Source organism: Lepisosteus platostomus, chromosome 17 (assembly GCF_059453375.1).
Source record: "Lepisosteus platostomus isolate fLepPlt1 chromosome 17, fLepPlt1.hap1, whole genome shotgun sequence".
Taxonomy (NCBI): domain Eukaryota; kingdom Metazoa; phylum Chordata; class Actinopteri; order Semionotiformes; family Lepisosteidae; genus Lepisosteus; species Lepisosteus platostomus.
The window spans coordinates 13,904,734-13,926,799 of record NC_142627.1 but is presented as its reverse complement, the minus strand read 5'-3'; the positions used below and the strand labels follow the sequence as shown (position 1 = coordinate 13,926,799).

The following is a 22,066-nucleotide window of genomic DNA, read 5'->3' as shown; positions in this document are numbered from 1 at the left end:
AATTAGGGACCAAATGAGCTTAGTCTGATGTGTTATGTAAGGACGCCCAGGCATCTGTTTATTCAAATTCAAAGAGGATGAAAGACTGGCTTAGAGTTTTTGAAGCACCTTTTTGTAGTGCTTAAAATTTTCTTCTAAAGAAATCCTTTCTCTTACCTTTTGAAGAAATATGACTTGTTGCATTGGACTGGCTGCTTGCTGCTTGGATAAACCATAATTTATCATGCCGGGTTGTTATTTATACTGTACCCGAACATATATTGCTTGCATTGTGTCCAGAATTCACAAAAGTTTAGGATTATCAGTTTTACTACAAACATAAGGTGAAACAGATCTAATAACTGCAGCTAACTTTTCCCCTCCTGCACACTGTTGGCAGAAATGTAATAAAAAGCCAGTGATGGATAAACAAACAGGATCTCAGATGGCTTAAATTAGAATGAGAGTCCTTTTTAGATTTTAATTACATGCAATTCTGAGCGTCATATTTTTGCATGATCTATTCAGCGAATGCAAAGTCCCTGAGCCAAGCGATAGCTCTTGTCTGGCTATGCTGAGGGTGTGCAGTTCTCCACTGAGTCTGTGGAGTGGGCAGTCTTCTAAGATGTGCTGCATAGTTTGCTCTGTCCCACAGGAACAAAAAGGCTTGCATTGATTCATTATCTATGGAGAATCTTCACACTGATTTCAAAAACCTATAACAGTCTTCTTTTTGATATTTGTGTCAAGTGATGAAGATTAGACTACTGTATGTCATGGTTTTCCCAACGCCAGACCAGCAGTATCTCAGTTCTGTGTAATGGGGTATTCAGAGTGGGACATTTCTTGTGCTTGCCGAGCACATGGCAGATGGTGTGTAGATGTGTGTGGTGTGTCGTGAGACAGGTGCATGCTGAAACAAAAAGTCATTCCAGATCTTGTGATTGAAGGGCCAGAATGACTGTGACGCTTAAAGGTTGTTTCATTACTACTGTTCTTTAAGGTGTCTTTGATCTCTCTCAGCTTCCTGATTAAAACTGAAAGACATCTCTTTAATTGCATTTTTGTTGCCCAGGTCTTGTGTTTGAAAATTTGCAACCAGCTTCTTTGCCCTCTATGAATTAATGGAGAACACTGTGCAGGATGTCAGAACAGTAACAGCATTACAGGATGTTGCAAATCTAAAGCAGTTCCACTGGCAAAGGGCAGCGTATCTAATATTATGGTCATTGAAGTTGATTTGAAGATAAAACCAGAGTCTTGTGCAGATGTTCTCCTTAATGAATAAAGCAGGCTGATTCTTGAGTGCTACTGAGATTTAATTTTCTCAGAGTGGTTAGGGCAAAACTGTGCAGTGCAATGAACTGGAAGGGCTGCAGTTTCAGTGGCCTGTCCCAGTGTGTAGAACGTCTGCTTCTTAATTATTCCACTAATCGCATGAAAACACATTCATAACAAATGGACTTTACACTCTCCCTCTTGATTCTCCCTCTTCCTATTTTCTTTCGCATGGCGCTATTCTTGTGATGTTTTTCATCAGAGCATTAGTGTCTCCACATATAACAGCGATATTCACTCCTGATCCTGGAGGGCAGCAGCTCACCAGCTTTTATTGGTAACCTATAATCCTCTTCAATGAGTATCAACCAGGAAACAGTGGTAATATAAACCTGGTCAATGACTAGCTGATTTAAATGAAGTCATTAAGAGTACAGGGTGTAATGAAAACCAGGTATAGATATCAGTGCCCCACACAGTAGATCATTGTCCACTCAGCAGATCTCTTTGAGACTAGATCATAGACGTTTACGTTGTGCTGCTTACCCTTTGTCTCTTTGTGTGGGGAAGAGATCATTACATTCAGTAATTTAATTATCAAATCATGCAGTTGCTAAGAATAATTGCAAATTATTCTTTTAATTTATGGTCTTGGTAATGCTCCCCTGATTTTGTATTTGTTCAGGGTTAAACATGGCTGAAGAGAGAAAAATCCAATACACTGGATATAACAAATTCATGGCAGTCGTGTTCGTTTACACAGTCTATTCAGTTCCTTTTAATAAGAATCTAACACTACAAAAGTAAAGTGTGTGATTAGACGCAAACACAAACGAGCTGTCTGGTCTTGGTCAAAGGTTTTGTTTCCAAACAACTTGACCTGGCCACTTTACAAGAAGAAATGACTTTGATTTATAACTGTGTGGCCAGAGGTTCCTCTTAATGTGTTTATTGTATTAAAGCAGGTTTCGCTCTTAAGAATCTGAGGAATTCCATTGTCTCTGGGGCCTAGGTATTCCTGACTGGAATTTGCAGGAGGCATACAACAATCTACTATTTTTACTCAGGCCCTTAATAATACCTTGTACTTTTTTTATGATATTGTATAACTGTGTCTGATAAGAGAGGAGCTGTGGAAACCAAACAGTGTGATGTTCTGCCCTAAGAGTTAGGTTACAAGAGTTGCTCACTTAGATTTTCAACTAGGCCTTGGATTTAGGGAAACATAAGTAACATACAGTATACCTTTTAAAGAAAATGTGCAGTTCTTGTAGTCACACCCGAATAACTGAGCACCAATTCTTAGTGTACAAGGAAGAATCATTGTTATTGCAGTACTAGTATTTAAACACATGTATTGCTCTGGATTTCAATACTTTTTTCCGAGTGGAAAACTAAAGGCAGACAGCTTTCTTCCAAAACAGTTTCTATGCTGTTTTATTTTACTCCATGTGTTAAAAATGAAGACTTCTCTCATCCTTAATTCTTTACTCATACTAGGAGTTTCTCAAAGCCCAGAGAAGATACTGGCATTAATATATGCCTTGTGTATTTAGCACAGCAGCATAGTCTTCACTTACACATCAACGTTTTGGAAGTGCTTAGTTATAAATATCATAAGGGCAGTGTTTTTCTGTCTGTTTGCGCAAGTGAGTAGTTCTTGTACATTTAATATTTTTTTTGCTCAGACAGGCCCACAGAGGTTAATTCAGGACTCCAGTAGAGAAATCAAACAATTTGCCATACTTTCAGAAAATCCTTTTAAATGAGCTTATCGTCTTAATCGTGAAAGGATGAGTATAGTATATTAAGAGGTATCATTTTGAGATTTGGACAATTTAATAAATTCTATCCACATCATAACTCCATGAAATACTGTATCTAGGAGTCTTTAATTACTTCTGGATCATGCTCAGTGACAGTTTAGTTGAGGATTTAAAGCTTATCTTGACATGATTGCTCATTCATGATCAAACTACTCTTGATCAAAAGCTTTATTTTTTTACATTTTCATGTTTTCTTTCTTACAAAGTGTAATGATTTCACATCTGTCCCATGATGTATAGAACATCTACGAGGGAAAACTCTGTGCTAAAACATATACAACACCATTTTCTAGTTATCTGTCGGGAAGGACACACATTGTTCAGTAGTATTTTAAAAGTTATTCTGCGGCTCTGTCTGTGCTATGCCATTGAAACAATCACGTGATCTTACATCATCTTTGGGACCAAATTAAGTTCATGGTGTGCCTCCCCCGAGAGGTGATCAAACACAAAATGTATCACTGCTCAGCTTTGCATAATTCAGAGCAAAACGATAAGTGTGAGTACAATAGGTATGGGTAACATCCTTCCTTGCCGCATCATCACCTGAGAATACCTGCTTTATCCATAACCAAGGTCTTATTTCAGTGATGCAAGGAAACCTGACACTGCCTTTCCAAGGCAGCTGTTAAACGAACACTGCAAATTATATGGTGTGAATTCAGGTAGAGGGAAGGACTGCGTATTGAATATCCTGCTGTGTCAGAAATCTTATAACCTGTATTCAGGAGGCAGTCTAAATCTTAGGCACAGAACCCACTTTCTCCCTGGTGATATTAGGCCAGTCACCGGTTTTGTGGCAAAAAAGAAGGAAAAAACTGTGCAGAGCTCAAGTGCTGCCAATTGGTATACAAACTCAGCTCCTAGCCTTGTGAGCACCAGGTCAGCCCTAGTTGTCTCTGCTGAGAGGCCAGACCAGGGCCTTCAGTCTGCTTGTCCATCTCATTGCAGCAGACAGCCAGAATGGCTTCACTACCGAGACTCTTGGCCCAATCATCTGCCTTGATGTACGTGCACTTCATGTGTAACGCTTGCTTTTCATGCCCCATTCATGCAGTATGCTCACATTCCCATGGTGTGACTTTTTGGTACAGCATAGGCTGTGTAAGCAGTGAAATCCGAGGAGCAGATCAGATGTTTTCTCACCCTTGGATATGTTTAATATCCATTTTACAATCAAAGATGGGGGACTGTACACAGAAGCGTTGTGTATAAAATTTCAGACCACTTTGGGGAAAAATTGAATTTTTCATAATTGTCCAGACAAAAAATGTTTTTTCTGATTTAAATTAACTAACAGATTCTGTGACTGATCATACTTTGCTGTGTTATCTTGTTAAGCAGTGCAGTGTTAAAGTCCTTCCCCAGAGAGCTAATTCACAAAAGTGTGAGATTCCCCAATCTGAGAAAATGAGGGCAAAAAAAATGTTTTGATATGGATATGTCAAAATTAAATCCATTCCATTTGAAATTGATTTCATTCATCCAGCTCTTTTTTGTTTTTGCTAATGTAATTTTGCTTGTGCCTTTAATATTATATCAATAATTGTGAACTAAATTTCAGCATGAAAACGTCCTACTGAGAAAGGGGATGTCCAGGACAGCCCCTGCCCCACGCGCCAATGAAATGTGTTTTTAAGGTCTGACCTGCAGATAACATCTCATGTTGTTCAGGACCCTTATAAATAACCCAGTACCCTCTGCTGCTCTCTCACAGCTCGCACAGTCAGGTGATATCTTCCTGCAGCCGCTCAAGCGTACAGCACCAGGTTTCTGCACAGGAGCGCTGCAACCTCCACACCACGCCTTCAGGATGTGGTAAATGCTGTTACTGTAGCAGAACCTGTTGCATGTTCACCAGCCGTTATTCCCAAGAGAAGGGGGAACGACCTCAGTCCTGAGCCAGGACGTGCAAGTTGATCAGGGTCTGCTGTGGCACACAGGACTTTACACAGCGCCGTTCCAGGAAGGTTTTAGTGAGAATGAAAAACTTAGTTCCTAAAAAAAGCATGTGTTGGTGGTGGTGGTGAGGTACTGCTCTAGTGTAAACCATATGTTCTTCTCTTCAGATTTGCAGACAAGCTGCTGCAGAATTGAGGGATACTGTCCTGTCTACTCAATGCTGTTCATCTGATTACCGGTGTAAGACAATAAAGCGATTGCGACTGACAGGGAAAATAACTTCTGGGTCATATTTACGTCACTGATATTTCCATGTGTAACGAACCCCTCAGAAGACATTTTTAATTTACTTTAATTGTGTGTGTTTCTGTCATTATGTTCAGCTTTAACAATGTATTCCTTCATAGATTCCAGGAAAACCATGATTCACTGTTGATCCTCAAGAAGAACAGAGTCGGGTTTTTTTTGCCTTGCTAATAACTCAAGCAAATCTCTTCCAAAATAATACTTACACTATGAACTGTGAAACTAGTTTTTGTAAAAAAAAAATTAGCAAACAACTTGGCTCTTTGTTGTACATTTTTTGTACTAATAACATTGCTGAGAAACGAAGGCTAACACTTTCGGTGAAAAGGTAGATAAACCCACAGTTTTTCAGGGACAGCTCAGTACTTTCCATCTTGTTCAAAACGAGAAACGCACCATAAACACTCGCTCACAGAGCAGTTTGAATGGTGAAATGAACAGCTTCACAGGGCCATCCCCACCCAGAAAGTCACCTGCTAGTGTGATTTTGTCGTCTCTTTGTAATTGTTTCCTCCGTAGAGGCAGTTCTGTCATCTAGAGCTGAGGAGAAATGGTGATATTTAGTACAGCCAGTACAGTTTCAGACCATAGTCAAGCTTAATGAAAGAAGCCCCAGTATTTGTTACAGGGCACTGTAAATTTGACTGTAAAGTCTGTTAACTAAGTAATGTCATTGAAAAATGAACAACCATCCCAATAAAGCCATCATTGCCATTACAGACGGCACAAAAGAGGAAACTGAGCTGTTCGCATAGCTGGGAAAAAGGTTAATTTAACTGCCGAGGAGATTCCATAAATACAGATGACAAAGCGACATGTGGAAGTACATTTGGGATTTAGAAGGTGAAGGACATCAAGTTCTCCAAAGGCTCCTCTGTATTCAGGGTGATTTTGTTCTAATGTTTCCTATTGTCTTTGCAAAAAAAAATGGCAAAAAAACACTTAGCAGACAATAGGTTGTGCAGGAAGGGAATCACAGTAAAAGTCATGTGAGTAAAACAGTCACTTCCCCTTCTCATCGTGTGTCATACCGTAGCACTCAGTTTAAGGTTTTTTGACGGCGCGGTCTTGGAAACAAGAAGTGAAAAGATATCAAGGCCCCCCCACCCCCACCCCTAAGTACAGAAATCATGAAATAGCTGTAAAACAATTCAATAAAATGTTTGTGAACAAATAAAAATAGGTTTAAGGCAATTGCATTGGTTTAATTAGACTGGATTGGCCTCTGTCAATGTCAGCTAGATAAACTGAACTCTCACTCTTCAGGAGATACAGGATGGATTGCTTTCTAAGTGTTGTAAAAAACAAAAAAAAAACCATATACCAGCCCCTAAAGAAAATGAAACAGTGAGTAGCAATGATAACAGTGTTGCAAAGACGGCGCTGTCATATACATTGTGGTAACCCATAGGCTTCATTTGCTCTTAGCACCATGCAATCTTGTGAAAAGGTGCATTTATATCAGAGTGATTTGTATGCATATGACTTTATACTTTAGGGGAAAAAAAACGACCTCCATGAGTAACTGCTAACAATAGTGAAGGTTTGTATTCTCTGCAATTAGAAATGTTTATTGCGGATATTTATCTGTCTAAACAAGTGTAAATGTGTAAGTAATGAAAATCATCTAATTTGATGAGCATTGGTAATGTCTTTTCCTGCTGGTATCAAAAGCACACTAATGTTAACAAAGTGGTCAAAACGTTGGAAAGCAGACAATGAATGAAAATCACATATCACTGCGTTAAATTTACAAAATGTTTTTTAATGTAGTTCAAGTAGGTAGCTGTGTCAGCATGCATAGGCTGCAAAGGAACAAATAACGTTTTATTCCATGCTGAAAAGAGAAGAAAAGAAACACAACCCGAAGAAGGTTCCACAGCCGAAACGTTTTGTTTCTTTTCTTCTCTTTTCAGCATGATTTTTAATGGTTTGAGTCAAACTAAACCAAAAATTAGCAACAAGTAGGACAGTTTAACCACATATAAAAAAGTAGTAACACATTTAAAAAAAGGTATTTCCAGTTTATTCTTCATGTTTAAGTGTGTTTGAAGTGCACAGGGAAAATTGGTCATTTAATACTGATAAGGGGTGAATACTCAAAATTGGGGAGATGTAATTAATGGAGTAATATGGGGATCTGATCTTCCCATCTGAAGAAGCCAAAACATTATTTATTTTCTTTACCTTTCAGCTTGGAATTAACTTTTACCTGTTCCTTTGCTAATTAGAAGGGCAGACATTTGGCAGATGGTGTTAATGTACATTTGTGCAAGGTTTTGTATGCAGGTAGTAAAGATAGAATTTATACATTTATAAAAATGGGAAAAGGTGAGCTAGAAGTTTCTTAGCAAAAAGACTTAAGTGTTTATGTTTATATATAATTTATATCTTCTAGACAGTGTGGGGAAGCAATTAAGAAGCCAAACAAAATGCTAGGATATACAGTTTAAAGCACAGAATTGAAATGAAGGGATGTTATGTTAAAATTGTAAATGCACTAGTAAAGCCCATTTTAGAATATTGTGTAGAATTTTGTTTGGTCACATTATAGAAAATATCTAGCTGCTGTGGATACAGTACATCCTGGAGCTTAAGGGAATGCCTTCAACACACAGGCTTGAGACATTTCTTAGTCTTGAACAGAGAATACAAGGTGACCTGATACCATTTTTTTTCCAGAAAAACCTCAGAGGTATTGAAAAAGTTAACCCAGCCTGTTCCTCCAGAATGAACAGTTAAACATGGATAAGAGGACATAGATGGGCACTGCTGGGAAGAGTCCAAATTGAAAACCAACAATGAGAGGCCCTTCTTTACTCAAAGGGTTGTGGGAGTCTGGAACAAGCTACCCAGCCATATTGTAGAAGCCAATAACTTGGCCTTTTTAAACAAATGACTGAATGAAATTCTTGGATTCTTTAACTACTAACCACAGCATCGGGCTAGATGGGTCAGATAGCCTGTTCTCATTTACAGACTTTTACGTTCTTACTCTAACATTATTGAATAGTGTAAGTACTGTACCACAGTTCTTCCCAAACAAATGCAGTTATTCACTAAGAGTTTCACTGAATTCAGTATTTTAATTCTTTGAAGTTTAGAAGTCTTCTCTGCAACTTACTTGAAAGTCGTGCCTCAGTTTCACAAGGGAAACCGTTAAAGCTGTGGAGTTCAGGGGCTTGAAGTGTTCAGGTGCACAAGGAAGAGATGAAGCAAGATGAGATTGCAGCTGATACAGAGACTGAGTGAAGTTCTCAAAAGGAAGATCTGCCTTCCAGACAAACAGGTGCTCCTGGAGTCAAGACCTGCATGGAGGCTCTACTAATTGATGTGAAGTTGTCAGTTGACACTTTCTATTGTGTTTGTGGAGTGCGGTCACATCTGTTACACGGAAACGTTTTATATATATTTTTTGCTTTCAGAATACACTTCATTTCTTGTTATATTTACTGGTCCACTTGTTATATGCACTCTTTTCTCTTTACATTTATTTTTTACTTTTATGTTTATCAACTCTTAATGCTTTGATGCTTTTGCTTTAGTGAAGGTTTGTTTTTTCACTTTGTAAAAAATTCACTCAATGTGAATTTTATTTTTTTCCAAGGTTCACCTGGGTGTCAGTGCTGATATGCATAACCTTCTTTTATTTTTGATTATTGGTTTTAAAAGTTATGTTTACTTCTGTTCTCTCTTCAGAATTGAGTCACAGGAATGTCCCCTATTTCTCAAGGTACCATAATATCCGTGCTAAAGGTAGAACAAACCCAAAATCTTATAAACCTTTCACAGACAAAACAGACATGGAGTTTTACCATAACCAGTTACACCTTACATCTTTTTGTTCTGCCATCTTCCTTTGTTTTCTAATCACTATTGCTTTGTTGAATAAAACAAGTTTCTAATGGGGTCGGATTAAATTCCCAGCCTTTGCGCCTGTGTGACTATCAAATACCACAGCTCTAGCATGTCTTAATCCAAGTGTTCCACTTCCAGAGGATAAAGAATTCTTCTTGCCCGTGTGCAGTTAATGTGAGAAAGTTTAGCAGGGAATGGAACAAGTGTTTTCCTGTCAAGCAACAGATTGCATTCACCTGATTGCCTTCTGAAAGGGTTTTTGTTCCTTGGCATTTTATGTCTCCTGCTTTGTGGAGACCCTCTGTTGTGGCACCACGCTGTATTCTGCATATGCCTGACTAAGGGAAATGAACACCACCTTTAGACATCACAGGCTTTTGTGTAGTGTCTCCTGGAAGTGAGGAGGAGATGTGTGATTAGTTCTTCTCTGAATAATAACTACACTACACTACTGAGCTGTTCCTCTGTTCCCACCTCAAGTATACAGCTACTGTACATTGATCCCATTGTGGGTAGGAAGTCTTTTTCCTGTTTTAGCAGCAGTGAGTTAGACTGGTCTGCACAGCTCTGAAATGAGCTGTAGTATGGAAAGAAAAAAAATCCTCCTCATCAAAGGTGTTTCTTTATAATCAGCTTTGAATAAGATTTTGATTTGTTGGAGGGTAAGATAGGGTTACATTTTTATCATTGTGATACATAATACACAAAACAATCTTAAGCATAAACTCCGAGCGTATACAAGTGTACTGCTCCTGTTTTTACCTTGAGATGAATGTGCTGATTTTGAGGCTATGGACATTTTTGCTGACCCACTAGCACCAAAGGTTATATGAATCTCAATCCACAGGCTCTGTGTTCAACAGCAGTGGTATAAGAGGAATCAAAATGCTTTAAAACACCATTAGTTCACTGCACTTTGGAGCAGGGTTTGTTCCAGTTGTTTGTAGACTTTTGCTTCCCTTAACCTCTGCACACTCTTTTTATGCCTGTGTTTTCTGCATTGACAGACTTAAACACAGCCCTCTTGAGATAGGAGGCAGTACAGTACCTTCTGTAATTGGGAAAGGGGCAGGTCAAACCAGTACAAATATGGTCTATTTTTAAAGAGCTCCAGAGATTGAGACTTCAGATTGTGTCCTAAAAGTAAATGTAGTAGGGATATTACTTAAAAACAGACAAATATATTTTTGAAGGAATTTGTGGATGATTGTACTGCATCTAAGTATACCTCAGTCACTATTATATAATAAGGAAATGAAGGTGATACTTGAGATTTATTTCCAAGTCGGTAGCATTGCATTTCTTCACAATCCCATCAAGGCAGGTAATAAGAAATCAAGATTTAGATGTACAGTGTGGTTGTGATTTATTATCCAATTAGTAGTCTTTGATTTCAGTTAAGACAGAGCTTGTTTTAGAGCTTTATTGACACTTTGTGTACAAGAAGATGTACTTTTGCATGTGAAGGGTTAAATTGTTTTGCCAGTGCATTTTTATACACTCAGTATCTGTTCTCTTAGGCCATACAGAATGCATGATTTCACTCAACTCCTTTCACCTGATTGTGAAAACCTTCCAATCAAGATTCAATGGAAAAATCTGAAAATGGCAAAGTGTGTATGGGGGCAGCAAGAAACAGCAATCCCTGAGTGGAGCCTTATGTTTTTGAGTTTATCACCGCACAAATTCTGTGAGGCCTGCAGGAGTGGCCTTCCTGTCATTCTCTTGTATCAGAGCTCCTTCACATCCTCTTCCCCTCCCTGACAAGGTGAAAGGTCAAGCTTACAAGGCCTGTACCATGCACGATTGTAATGCACTCTGTACACTGAGGACCATATACCTATGTTTAAATTGTTTTTGTGTGGGTGTTGAAGACTTTACACGCTGACCTTAAAAACCTGACTCCTTTAGAAAGCTGCAGTCAGGGTAAAACTATCTGTTGTCTTTTTGAGTGGGCCATTTGATTTTGTCAGCTTTAAATTCCTCAGAAGAGCAGAACAAGGCTGTTTCCGAGTTAGGACACATCTTTGGTGGAGGAAGACTACTGCAATTTGAAAAACAAGGGAGATGCATTTGATCCCAAAGCAATTGTTACTATCGGTACTTTCAGTTAAGAGACGTTTCAAAGTCAAGTTTATTTCCTGCCCATCGCTTCAGCAAATTTAGTTCAAAATTTTGGGAACACTATCGCTGCAAACTCTCCACAAACCTATGCTTAATTAGAGATTTCTCTTCTTTTATTCCACCCATTAAAAACCTGTAATTGTTTTATTGCTATCCCTCACCGTAAGAAAGAAAATAGTAGTATTATTAAACTGGAAAAACAGGAAAAGAGCATCACGCCACTAGAAACAATATTGTATGTGAGGATACTGGTTGTGGTTTCTGTTTTCATTCAGCTGTTGATTGTTGTTTTTTATAAATGGATAATATCTCAATTCTACAATTATATGTGTGCCCCTTTTATGTTTTTTCAGACTGATGTAAATGAATTTCTGCAAGTAAAAAAGATTTTCACAAGGCCAAAATAACAAAAGAACAGTACAACGCAACACCAACCTTCGCCCTCCATACGTTCACCCAGGGAACCGCTACACAGTAAGGGTTGGACCGCTCCATCTGCAGCACTGCAAGCCTCCATTCATTCTCATCATACTGTAATGCCCAGGGAATGATGGATCTGTGGCTCAAAGCTAACAATGACCCCATACCTATAGATAGAAATCACTGGCTGCCCATTTTGTCTGTTCCATCAGGCGGTCGAAACCCCCGTGTACATGGTATAAAGACAGCAAAGGAGCCGGTTATAACAGGGGAAGGAACGTAGAGGCTCCCAGGAAGCTCCCAAGCAGCCCCAGCCTTAGTTTTAGCTGTGGTGAGAACAGCCAGACAAACCCCTTCTGTCCCGCTGCGAGAGGCCAAGATCCAGGTGATCAACTAGTAGAAGTACTCTCTTTAGATCTTTAGATTTTTTTAATGAAGAAAAAAAACGAAGAATCCAGGTCCCAGAACATAACCACAAATTGGTCACAACATTCCCATAACATAGAATATTTTAATATGTATTGAAAAACGAGGGATATATTTATAGAAATAAAAATAACAATAGCATTGACTTTAATACATACAGTACACCACCTTGTCTGCTCCTGTCTGAAACCTTTGCTCTATCAATGACCTAGTATCAAAAACCTTTTTTTTTTTAAGAACATGGAAGAGGATTATTTGCACGTTGGTCCTTCAGGTTGGTCTATGTTCCCTTGTAAGACTGTATAATGGTCCAGGACTGTAGAGGTTTTGCTTTTTTTCTGTCAGACCAAAGAAGCACAGCTAAATATGCTGATTTCCCCATTCCTTCCCTGCCTTAGCCCTTCGCTCTGTCACTGTTGAAAGCAGTGTAAAATAAATAAGGTGTATTTTTTCAAAACCATAAAAAGCCAAACAACTTTTCTTCCACTGTGTGTACATTTTAACCCTCCAAAGGGTTGAGCGCAGTGATTTAATTTTAACGCAATGATCTTTTCCTCTCTCCCTTTCTTCTCTTTCCCCCCCAGGAATCCGAGTTTGTGTGCTTGGAATTTGACGAGGCCAAAGTGAACCACGTTCTGAAGAAGATGGCGGAGATTGAGGAGAGCATCAACGCAATTACCCACAGCAGCTAATATTTCAACTGGATGCACTGGGACCAGTTAGTGTAAAGCTATTTTCATTATACTGTAATGGCCAGGGAAAGATGGATTTGTAGCTCAAAATTGACATCACGCTGACCCCAAACCCAAATATGTATTTGGCTGCCTTGTGTTTTATTGCCTTCAGGGCTCCTAGAAAATGAAATAAAGTTGAACAGTTCAAAACAGGTGGTCGAAGTTAGGACTGGGCACTCTTTCCTGTTGTGATAGTGTGTGGATCTGAAATGATTTTCTTGGAAGGCGGGAAGGCCAATTCAGCATGGATTTAGTTGCTGGGAACTGCTCACAAGCCATGTTTATTCAATTTGAGGTTTAGACAATAATTCTAAAATGAAAAAAGAACTGTTTACATGGATTCAGAGTATGCTCGTCCTAACTTCTAGAACCGAAAGTGCTGCCACATAAATATTTCACTAAGCCTCAATATTAAAAAGATCCAAAATGGCTATATTGGCAGTGGATAGTTCTGGTTGGGTGTATTTTTTATAAAATAAAAACACTTAAGAGGTTTTGGAAATCTGCCCCTGCAATAAGTTACATAGTTTTATGGAGCATTAAAGGTAGCATGGAAAATTCTGCCCTGTAATGTTTTTTTGGCACTTTGTTGGCTGTTAATGTTAACAACAATCTGTATTGTTTACCAATGGATATTGCAAATGACTGGTCCTGCGACTTTTTTTCTTAAACCATGACTAATCCAGACATTATCCGGAAATATATCTGCGTAGCATCTTGTAATTGATCCACCACTGTTAATTTCTGTTTTCTTCCGTTAGAGCTTTCGGATGGCCTTTGCTTTTACAGCAATAACTCTTATCAAATTAAATAATAAATGTGCACATCATTTGTAAAATAAAACCACAGGAGGAGAAATACAAAAAAACAATGCTTGGTTTGCACAAAATACATTCTTTGTGTGACCTAAAGCAACACACAATGTCAAAAAATATTCTCATACTGTTTAAAGACAAATGCTAACAGTGCAATTTTCACAACTTTCTGGAGTGCAGTTCACTAATTGAAGCATGCAGATTCATGAATACTGGAAACAACTCTGGAGCAGACTCAGAGCTCAGTGTTTCAGTAATATTCTTAACTGCGATATCCCGTTTGGAGACAAATGTTCTAAATTAGTTTTTTTATAAGTACGTAGGCTATTTTCTGTCTCCATGCAGTCACTGCCTTACTGACCCTTTCCCTTGGCATTTGAGCAAAGTGATCACAATACTTGCAGTCTTCTGTGAATAGATAGGAATAAGGTGCCAGATTTCACTATCCTTGTGTGGAATTATCATAAAAATATCAAGTGAAATCAAAGAGAGACACTTTTATATTCAGTGTTAATGCAAACTCATTACATCTAGGTCTGTTGTGAGGAACTCTCAGATAAAGTTAATCTTTGTGCTTGAAATATGGACACTTTTAAATTTGTAAACAATTTTGAGTGGCACTCTCTTTTTTTGGCTCTTTTTTTTACTGTATTGTCTTTCACTTGACAATAGGACATTCTCACATTCTTTCATCCCTCATAAAAAGTGTATTGGTTTTGTGAAGAATTTATCTGTTACCTTACTCGTGTGTTAAAGCAAAGTAAACTCTTCCTTTTACAAAGCCTTATTAAATAATAAGTCATCAGCTTAAAATTTCTGATTAATAAATTCTTTTGAATAAAAAAACAACCGCGATTGATGTCATTCATTCAAACTCTACTGCAGTGTAGTGAGAACTAATTTCCAGTGATTGGTATATAATAACACAACTGCCTGTCGTTAGAATCAGCTGATTCTGTACTTTTATTGCCAATTTTCACTCAGTTGAAGTTCGAATGACAATAAAACATGTACAGATGCAAGGAACTAACCCTAAAGCTTACGCTTTAACCTTATTTAAAGTTTAAACCATTTTTTCTCTCATTTGTTTAATTATTATTTTATTGTTAGCCTTTTTATTCATTATTTTGTATTACAAAGTCTGTCTGCAAAGAGGAAAGCCAAAATGAGTTCACAATAAGTTTAAAATAATTCACAGTATATATATTTATGCAACAAATTTACATATCTGCTAGCTCCAATGATTTAAAATATATTTCAGCTGCTTAAGAGATACCTGCTCATCTCAGTGTTTAATGCACAGACTTCACTTGTGGCCGATCAACTGAGCAAAATGTGTCAAAATACTTTGAGAGAAATGTTTTGACACCGTAAACCAGACAAACAAAGAGCTGGACCCAGTAATGCAGATGTGGACACCACCTGCTGTGAACTGTGTGGGGGGGGAGACAGATTGTCACCACATCTCGTGGTGCTAACAGTGTGGCTGGAAAATGAAGGTTTCCTGTAACTGGAAGGGGCAGTTGAAGTATAGTTAGACCACCACGCTGCTTTGAAAACTTCAGAAGTGCAACACCTAGGAAAGCATTGAGGTAAGTTAAACATTTAGAGATGGAATATTTCATCCGGTGGTGCTGCTAAAGTCAAAAGCCACAAAGAGTATGACTGTGTTTATGACTACATCTCCCTCTGCTTCTTGTTCTTTACATTTGAGGATTGTAGATTTCCTGTGAAAATGATTGAGGTTGACAATGCCCTTAGCAAATCATTTTTTAATGAAAGTCTGTTACATATTACTTTATTAAGTCATGCCCTTCTTAGAACCAGACCATTCCTGAACTACAGTATGTCATTGGTCCACGTGCAAACAGTACATCTTCTGGTTCCTCGTGGGCCAATGTTTTGTTTTTTGTAATTGAAAGAAGATATTGATTGCAGATTGGACAGACGTGATCATGGGTATCCAACTAAAAGTGAAATCTGGTTTATGAAAAATATGACTCTAGTAGTAGATGGGATTGGACCTCATTCTCACTGTTTTTCTCATATCTTTTTTTGATCCTTTGATATTCTTTTCTCCAGCCATTTTCTTTTAATTTTAATTGTTGTGTAGAGTTCATTTCATTGCATATAATATATTTTTTGTCCTTAAACAATAAATTAAATTCTTAAAATTTCAGAGAGATTTATTTTTGGCCTATCTTTGTCTCCACACAGTCTGCACCTCATCTAAGAGCTCTCCACAATGTGACAAGGCACCCTGATGATCAGGGACAGCGCTCCTTTTTCCATTGTCTGCCCAGATGCTCCCTATACATATGAAGGCTGATCCCAGGTGCACAGGGATGGGCCAGTCCTCTATCCATCTGTCCTGGTCAGTGGGGGGATCATTGTGGCAGATCTCTACAGAAGCCCCAGTCAAAGGTTTGGGACTGATCCCTGACCTCAAGGTGAAACCATCCATCCTTCAAGTCACACATGTGCTCTTTGCACATAGATAACATGCTAAAAGCACTTCAAAGGCAGATATTGCTCAAGCTTCAGCTGCAGACAGAATGCTGCGTGACAGCCTTATTTTACAGATTGTTAATGGCAGTGCCAGCGAGACAGGGAATTCCTCTGGGTTGTTTGTCCTTGGCCAACCACTTTTCTTTGATTCCGTAATCTAGGCAGAATCACATGACTCAGAGATGCAGCAGCGTGAAGCGGCAGAGTGGAGATCTGTTTCCCGCGTTCTAAATGAAATCCCATCCTCAGCAAATTACACATGCTCCCTGAGATGTTTCGGGTGGACTTCAAGGTTAAGTCGCTGAATGATCTAGTTCCAAATTGTCTTAAGGACCTGCTGCATGACTAGTCCAGTGCTTAATCTTACTGTACACAAACAGGCTCCACACAACAGGCAGTAGTATCTTCTCCTGGTTCTGCCCCTTGTCTGTGGAACTCTCTGCCCTCATCCATTATAGATTCTGTGACTGTCAAAGTCTGACTCAAAGACCTAGATTTTCATTAAAGCTTTTTACCGTATAATTTAGTTTTACTCCTGGTTTTACAGGATCAACGTGCTGGCCTTTCTTTTGTCTCTTTTTACTTCTGTTATGTGTACTCTTGCGTGAGCTCCTGTTCTGCGCTTTGAGGCTCTTGAAAAGCAGTCCTCAATAAATTGTATTGTATAAGTTGAATATTTTCACTATTCAGCATTTTCTGATAGGGAGTTGGAATTGTGATGCATGCTGTAAAAACATGAGTGTTATTTATTAAGTTACTTTTGAGAAAATAAATTCTACATTTTAATGAATTTCTGCATCCATCCATATTTAATTACTAGTTATGAGCTTAACATCTGTAACGTATCCTTTCTTAACCCGCTCCATATCTCCCCGATTAACCAATCACTGTTTCTGAGGTTTTGTTATAAAAATGCTCTACTTGTGAATATTATTCAGTTTATTTTTTAGAGCTTTACATTTTTCTCATTTTTGGAAATGCTTCCAAAGTGCTTCGAGTTTGAAACATGTCAATATTAGAGAGGTCGTTCTAGGATGAGTCCTTTTTACTAATAGACCCACTCAGGAGCTCCTACATCTCTTAATATTCTTAATAAGAATAAAACTTTAATGGTAATAAGTGTTTTATGAATAGTGCGGCCATAACAGTACTGTACATGCCCTTGTAACATGAATTGAGTAAATGAACACGGCTGTTCTTATGAGAAGTATTGTGCTGGTTTCAATTTTATGTACCAGCCCTGTTTTTAGGCAGCAACTGTCCATACTTTCTATATTGTGAGCAGTGAATGCATATTTGCATTTTGCCAGTATAGGTGCCTACAAATAATAATAATAATAATAATAATAATAATAATAGAGAATAACTTCTCTATTTGTTTTTGTCCACAATATGAGTTAATGTATAACAAGGAAGAAGGCTCGTGAAACAAACACAATGTTAATAAGAGTATCAGAAGTCCAGTATATGGGTTGTTATGGTACTGGTGACAGTGCAGCGTACTGTAAGTCTGCAGTGATCCATTGCCAGTCTCTAATTTATTTAAGAGTTCGGTCTCCCATGCTGAAACGCGGTTCCTCTTGGTAATGCATCAAAATCAAGCAAGCAAGTAATCATCACATTCCACCTGGTCACACTCTGCTGGGGGAGACGGCCAGTGCTCTCATGTGGAGCAAGTGTAGCTTGCAAGTTCCTTGTCTGACACATTTATTTCACCATCTATTACATTTCAGTGAAAAGGAGAAGGAAATCCACAGGCTCTGAAAAACAATGTTAGACACCATTTCACAACACACCTCAAGAAGGCTTGATAGCTAAAACCTTTCTTTATTCTATTTTTTTAGCTTGAAATCAACCTTTACTTGTTCCCTTGTGGACACCCCTCACACAGCTCCGTACACAAACCTTTTCACATTGTCTAGGTGGCAGACTTTGATTTTGAAGTTAATATCCATGAGAGAACCTACAGTACTGTTTTTCTTGTTGCTGGGAGCTAAATTTGACACCAAGGTAATCAGGTTTATTGAAAACTGCAATAGCAGTCACAGTGTCTGTGCTTTTATTATTCACTCTGAAAAAAAAATCAAATTATTCATTTGGAATACTAAAACCTTGGTGACTAGCTTAAATAATGTTTATGAGGTGTCAATAGTTTGAAGGGACCTCAGCAGCCTGAAGAGGTTCACCTGTGAGAATTGGAACTGCCTGTCCTGGTATACAGAGATTTCAATTAATAAAATACCTAGCACTATCTTTTCAAAAGCTTAATGTAATAAAGCAGAGTTCAGTCACATTTTCTGTAAATAACTTTAAATCTTTTGTCCTGTTTTCAAGACAGATAGTGTTAAGCCCTGGCCTTTTGTGTTTTGATTCTGATTGTTCCCCATAATGAACATGATTAATGTTCTCCTGTCCATGGATAAAGTAACCACTAATTATAAACAACTAATAATAAAGTTTGTGTCAGGAGAATTGGCTGAAGATATCCAAACGTTTTCACAGTAAATGTTAACAAAGACAAATATTTAAGTACTGTTTCAGCAAAGAGGTAACATATACATACGAAAATTAAGGTTGCTGTAGTAAAAGTCAGATTTTGTAGTAAACCATTTTATTGCACAACTATGGCCACATTACCCTGAGAAGTGAGAATTTTGAGTCCTGCTGCAAAAACAGCCACCGCCAATCCACTACATACAGAGATAAAACCTTTAGAAGCCCAGTTTGCGGTAATAAAATGAGCAAATAAGAGATCAAACCTGTTGTAAAAAAGGGGAATTTACCAGCGAAAATTCTAAATTGCAATTGTACTCGGGAAATGAGAAATTCAGTTATGTGCATGTACTTTCTTTCCATCCGAACATGGGGATTCCTCATACCCAGCTCAGTCTAAACCACACTGTAACAGCGTGGTGTGCTGAAGCCGCTCCCTCATCAAGCTAGAGTGGCCTGCAATACAAATTTATCAGAAGGCAGATGATTTAACAACAGACAGGCTGTTTCCCCAGGCGTTCGGAGCTGTTCCTTTTCTAAATCAGGTGCAGGGTGGACATGGATCCATCTTGCAGTTCCTTTGTTATTCTGGCAGCACCCCCTCTGCTACTCACTGCCACAGAGCAGCCATTATCCTCCTGGGGATCTTTCATCACCTGTTCTGGAGGCATATTGCCTGAACGACTGCCAGCTGCAGTCAGTCAGTTCACAGTCCCAGACATCTCTTGGGAGTTCCTCTGTAGGACACGTCTGAAAGGGGGCTTTTCAAAACTCATCTGCCAACCGGTCCTGTTCCTTGCGATGCTGTTTAAAGAGATGCGTATGGATTGGTGCACTTCTGTTTGGTCCGTAACGACCCCCAGCAGGCCCAGTGCTCTGTCATGTGTCCTAACTCACTGGATTACGCACTGCAACAGGACTTCTCCAAACTGATTAATGCTTCTCTTTTTTAAAACAAATTAAAACTAAGAGCCGCAGCTGCGACTAGCGGACCGGAGTGTGTTCGTCACCTAACGAAACCTCGAGTAGATAAGAAAAATGTGAGACTTCGTAAAAAAGGATAGTCTTAGACTTACTGTACAATCAGCCGCCACAAATTTAAACAATGTTCTTCAGGTTATGACAGAACCTTCCTTTTGATTTTTAATAGCCCCTATAAATAGCTTCTTCTTCTTCTTCTTCTTCTTCTTCTTTTTCACAGCCTTAGTCCCAGACTGTCCTGGGGTCAGCTGCTTTGGTTGCTCTTCTCCATTTATCTCTGTCGAGCACATCTTCCTCACTCACTTCACATACCTCCATAAGCCCCTATAAATAGCAATAGATTATTTTCTTTTAGGGTGAATAGAAGGTCTTTTAGCACTGGAAAGTCACCCGTGAAACCGTCCGCCACCCATTTCTCTCTGGTTTCATGTAGATTCTGGGTTCCACCTGCAACAAAATGGCAAGGACTGTTGTCTTTACTTACAGTTTTCCTAACCTCATGCGGAATCTACTAAGTCACAGGTATAAAACAGTCAAAATGAGGAACTGCTTTAAAACAGGCTTTCGCCTAATACATTTTTTAAATGATTTTTGTGCTGATTGTCAATATACAACTCACCTGAACAAATGCTTAACTCCTCTTTGGAGAAATACTGTAACTAACCACTTATCCACTTACTGTACATTGAAAGGCAAGGTCTAATTACCAGCGAGCATTTGTTTTCTTCTTAAACTTCACAATTTCGTTTGTTCTCCCCACAGCAAAGTCAGAGATTTTCTCCTTCCTTTCTCTCTCCTCTCGACACAGGGGCTGCCCAAACATTTGGACCTCACTTACAATGCTTTATAAATAGCATCAAAGGAAAAACTCAAGAGTTCTCTTTAGCTGTCCTAGAAAACAAAAAGGCCTAAGGACATTCCAGGGAGTGCAGTTTTTTTCTGTTTTCACTTTTCCCTGTCCTTATCATTTGAGCTTTGTCCTAGAGGGTGTAGAACGTGTGCACGATATGTGGGTCAAAGCACTTCTCTTCAGCGGTCCTGCCCCAGATTCTGTTACACTGAGATGTCTCTACAGCATAACTGACTTCCTATACTCTAAACTGAGCACGACTCAAAAGAAAAATGTACTTTTAAAGAAAGTATTTGTCTGAAGGGGGCTAAATACTATGACTATTTGGATGCTTCTACTAATTCTAAAATGTTTTCTATGCCCTAATTTAAGCATTTCAAACTAAGGAGCGGTTAGTTTAGTTTTAGTTTTTTTAAGTTTAGTTTAGTTTCTACCACATGTTCCAGAAATCCACCTTCTAAAACATTCCAAGCCATCAAATTATTTATTCTAAATTGAAGTTTCTCATTCTATCCAAATAACAATGACATTTTATTTTATGATTTTTTTTAATAACATTTGTTGATCTTCCTTTTGTCTTTTAAATCGGTTACCTGGGGAGGTGTCCCGGTTTCTTAGTCAAGCAGCAATGTCACACCCAAGAGATACTCATCTTTTAGGTCAATACAGTCTCCTGCGAGGTTTGAAAGAAACAGACAGCCTTCAGTTGCCTATTCTCACTAAGCAGGAAAAGTCTGTTGTGCTTTGTCATGTTTTTGGACTTTGGATGAAAAAGAGTGATATGTTGTACTCCACCCTACTCTTTTGCTTTAGCATTGTAACAAGCAAAGAACCTCTTCAAGAAGATACAGCACTGGCATTTCCAAAGCAAAAGACAGGGGTGAATGCTACTTTGTAAGCCAGGACCCCACCCTTCATTAAGGCCTTGACTCAATGGTATGAATATTCTATGCAACAAAACAGGCCACTGTCTCACATCACTGATCTACAATTAAGTATTTTAACTTTAGGTTCCTTTCAGTTTATAAGGCAATATTGTGAATGCCTTAATGAAAAACCAACTTCCTTCAGACGGTTTTTGTCTCCCTTCACTCATGTGTATTAACTGTTGATAGCCATGTCCTGTTTATCTTATACATCATCCATTTTCCTAATCGCCCCCCAGCTGCACACCTGTCTCACAAATCAGGTATGAGCACATAACGCTGATGAGCACAGAGCATTATTTTGTCTCGTCAGTGTTTGCATCACCTAATTACGAAATCTTGACAACATTACTCAGTCTGAAAGAATGCACACATTACCTAAGAATGTTACAAGAACAAGAGGTTTACAAAAGTGAGTGATTCATCAGGTTGATGTTATATATCCGGATTCTGTTGCTGACTCAATGCCTCATCAACAATATAAAGCAACTTTTCTGGTTGTCTTGCTCATGGTTACAAGAACGCTCCTTCGGTAGAGCGCCACCTATGTGTCAGCCTTGATAAAAACTAAGGGGTGAACTGCAGGACTCTGGCATTCCTACAAGCCCGAATACTGTAGTGAGAACTGGCGATTAATATT

General features: G+C 38.6%; 1 protein-coding gene across 1 annotated transcript in view; it reads left to right on the top strand.

Annotated features, from left to right (window-relative positions):
- The window catches only part of commd1 (copper metabolism (Murr1) domain containing 1), a 32,696-nt gene extending 18,179 nt beyond the window's left edge, over positions 1-14,517 (top strand). The window contains exon 3 of the mRNA XM_088609653.1: positions 12,704-14,517. Within this exon, the coding sequence (XP_088465779.1) occupies positions 12,704-12,811 (108 nt within the window). The 3' untranslated portion in view covers positions 12,812-14,517. The remainder of the gene's footprint in view (positions 1-12,703) is intronic.
- The last annotated feature ends 7,549 nt before the right edge of the window (positions 14,518-22,066 follow it).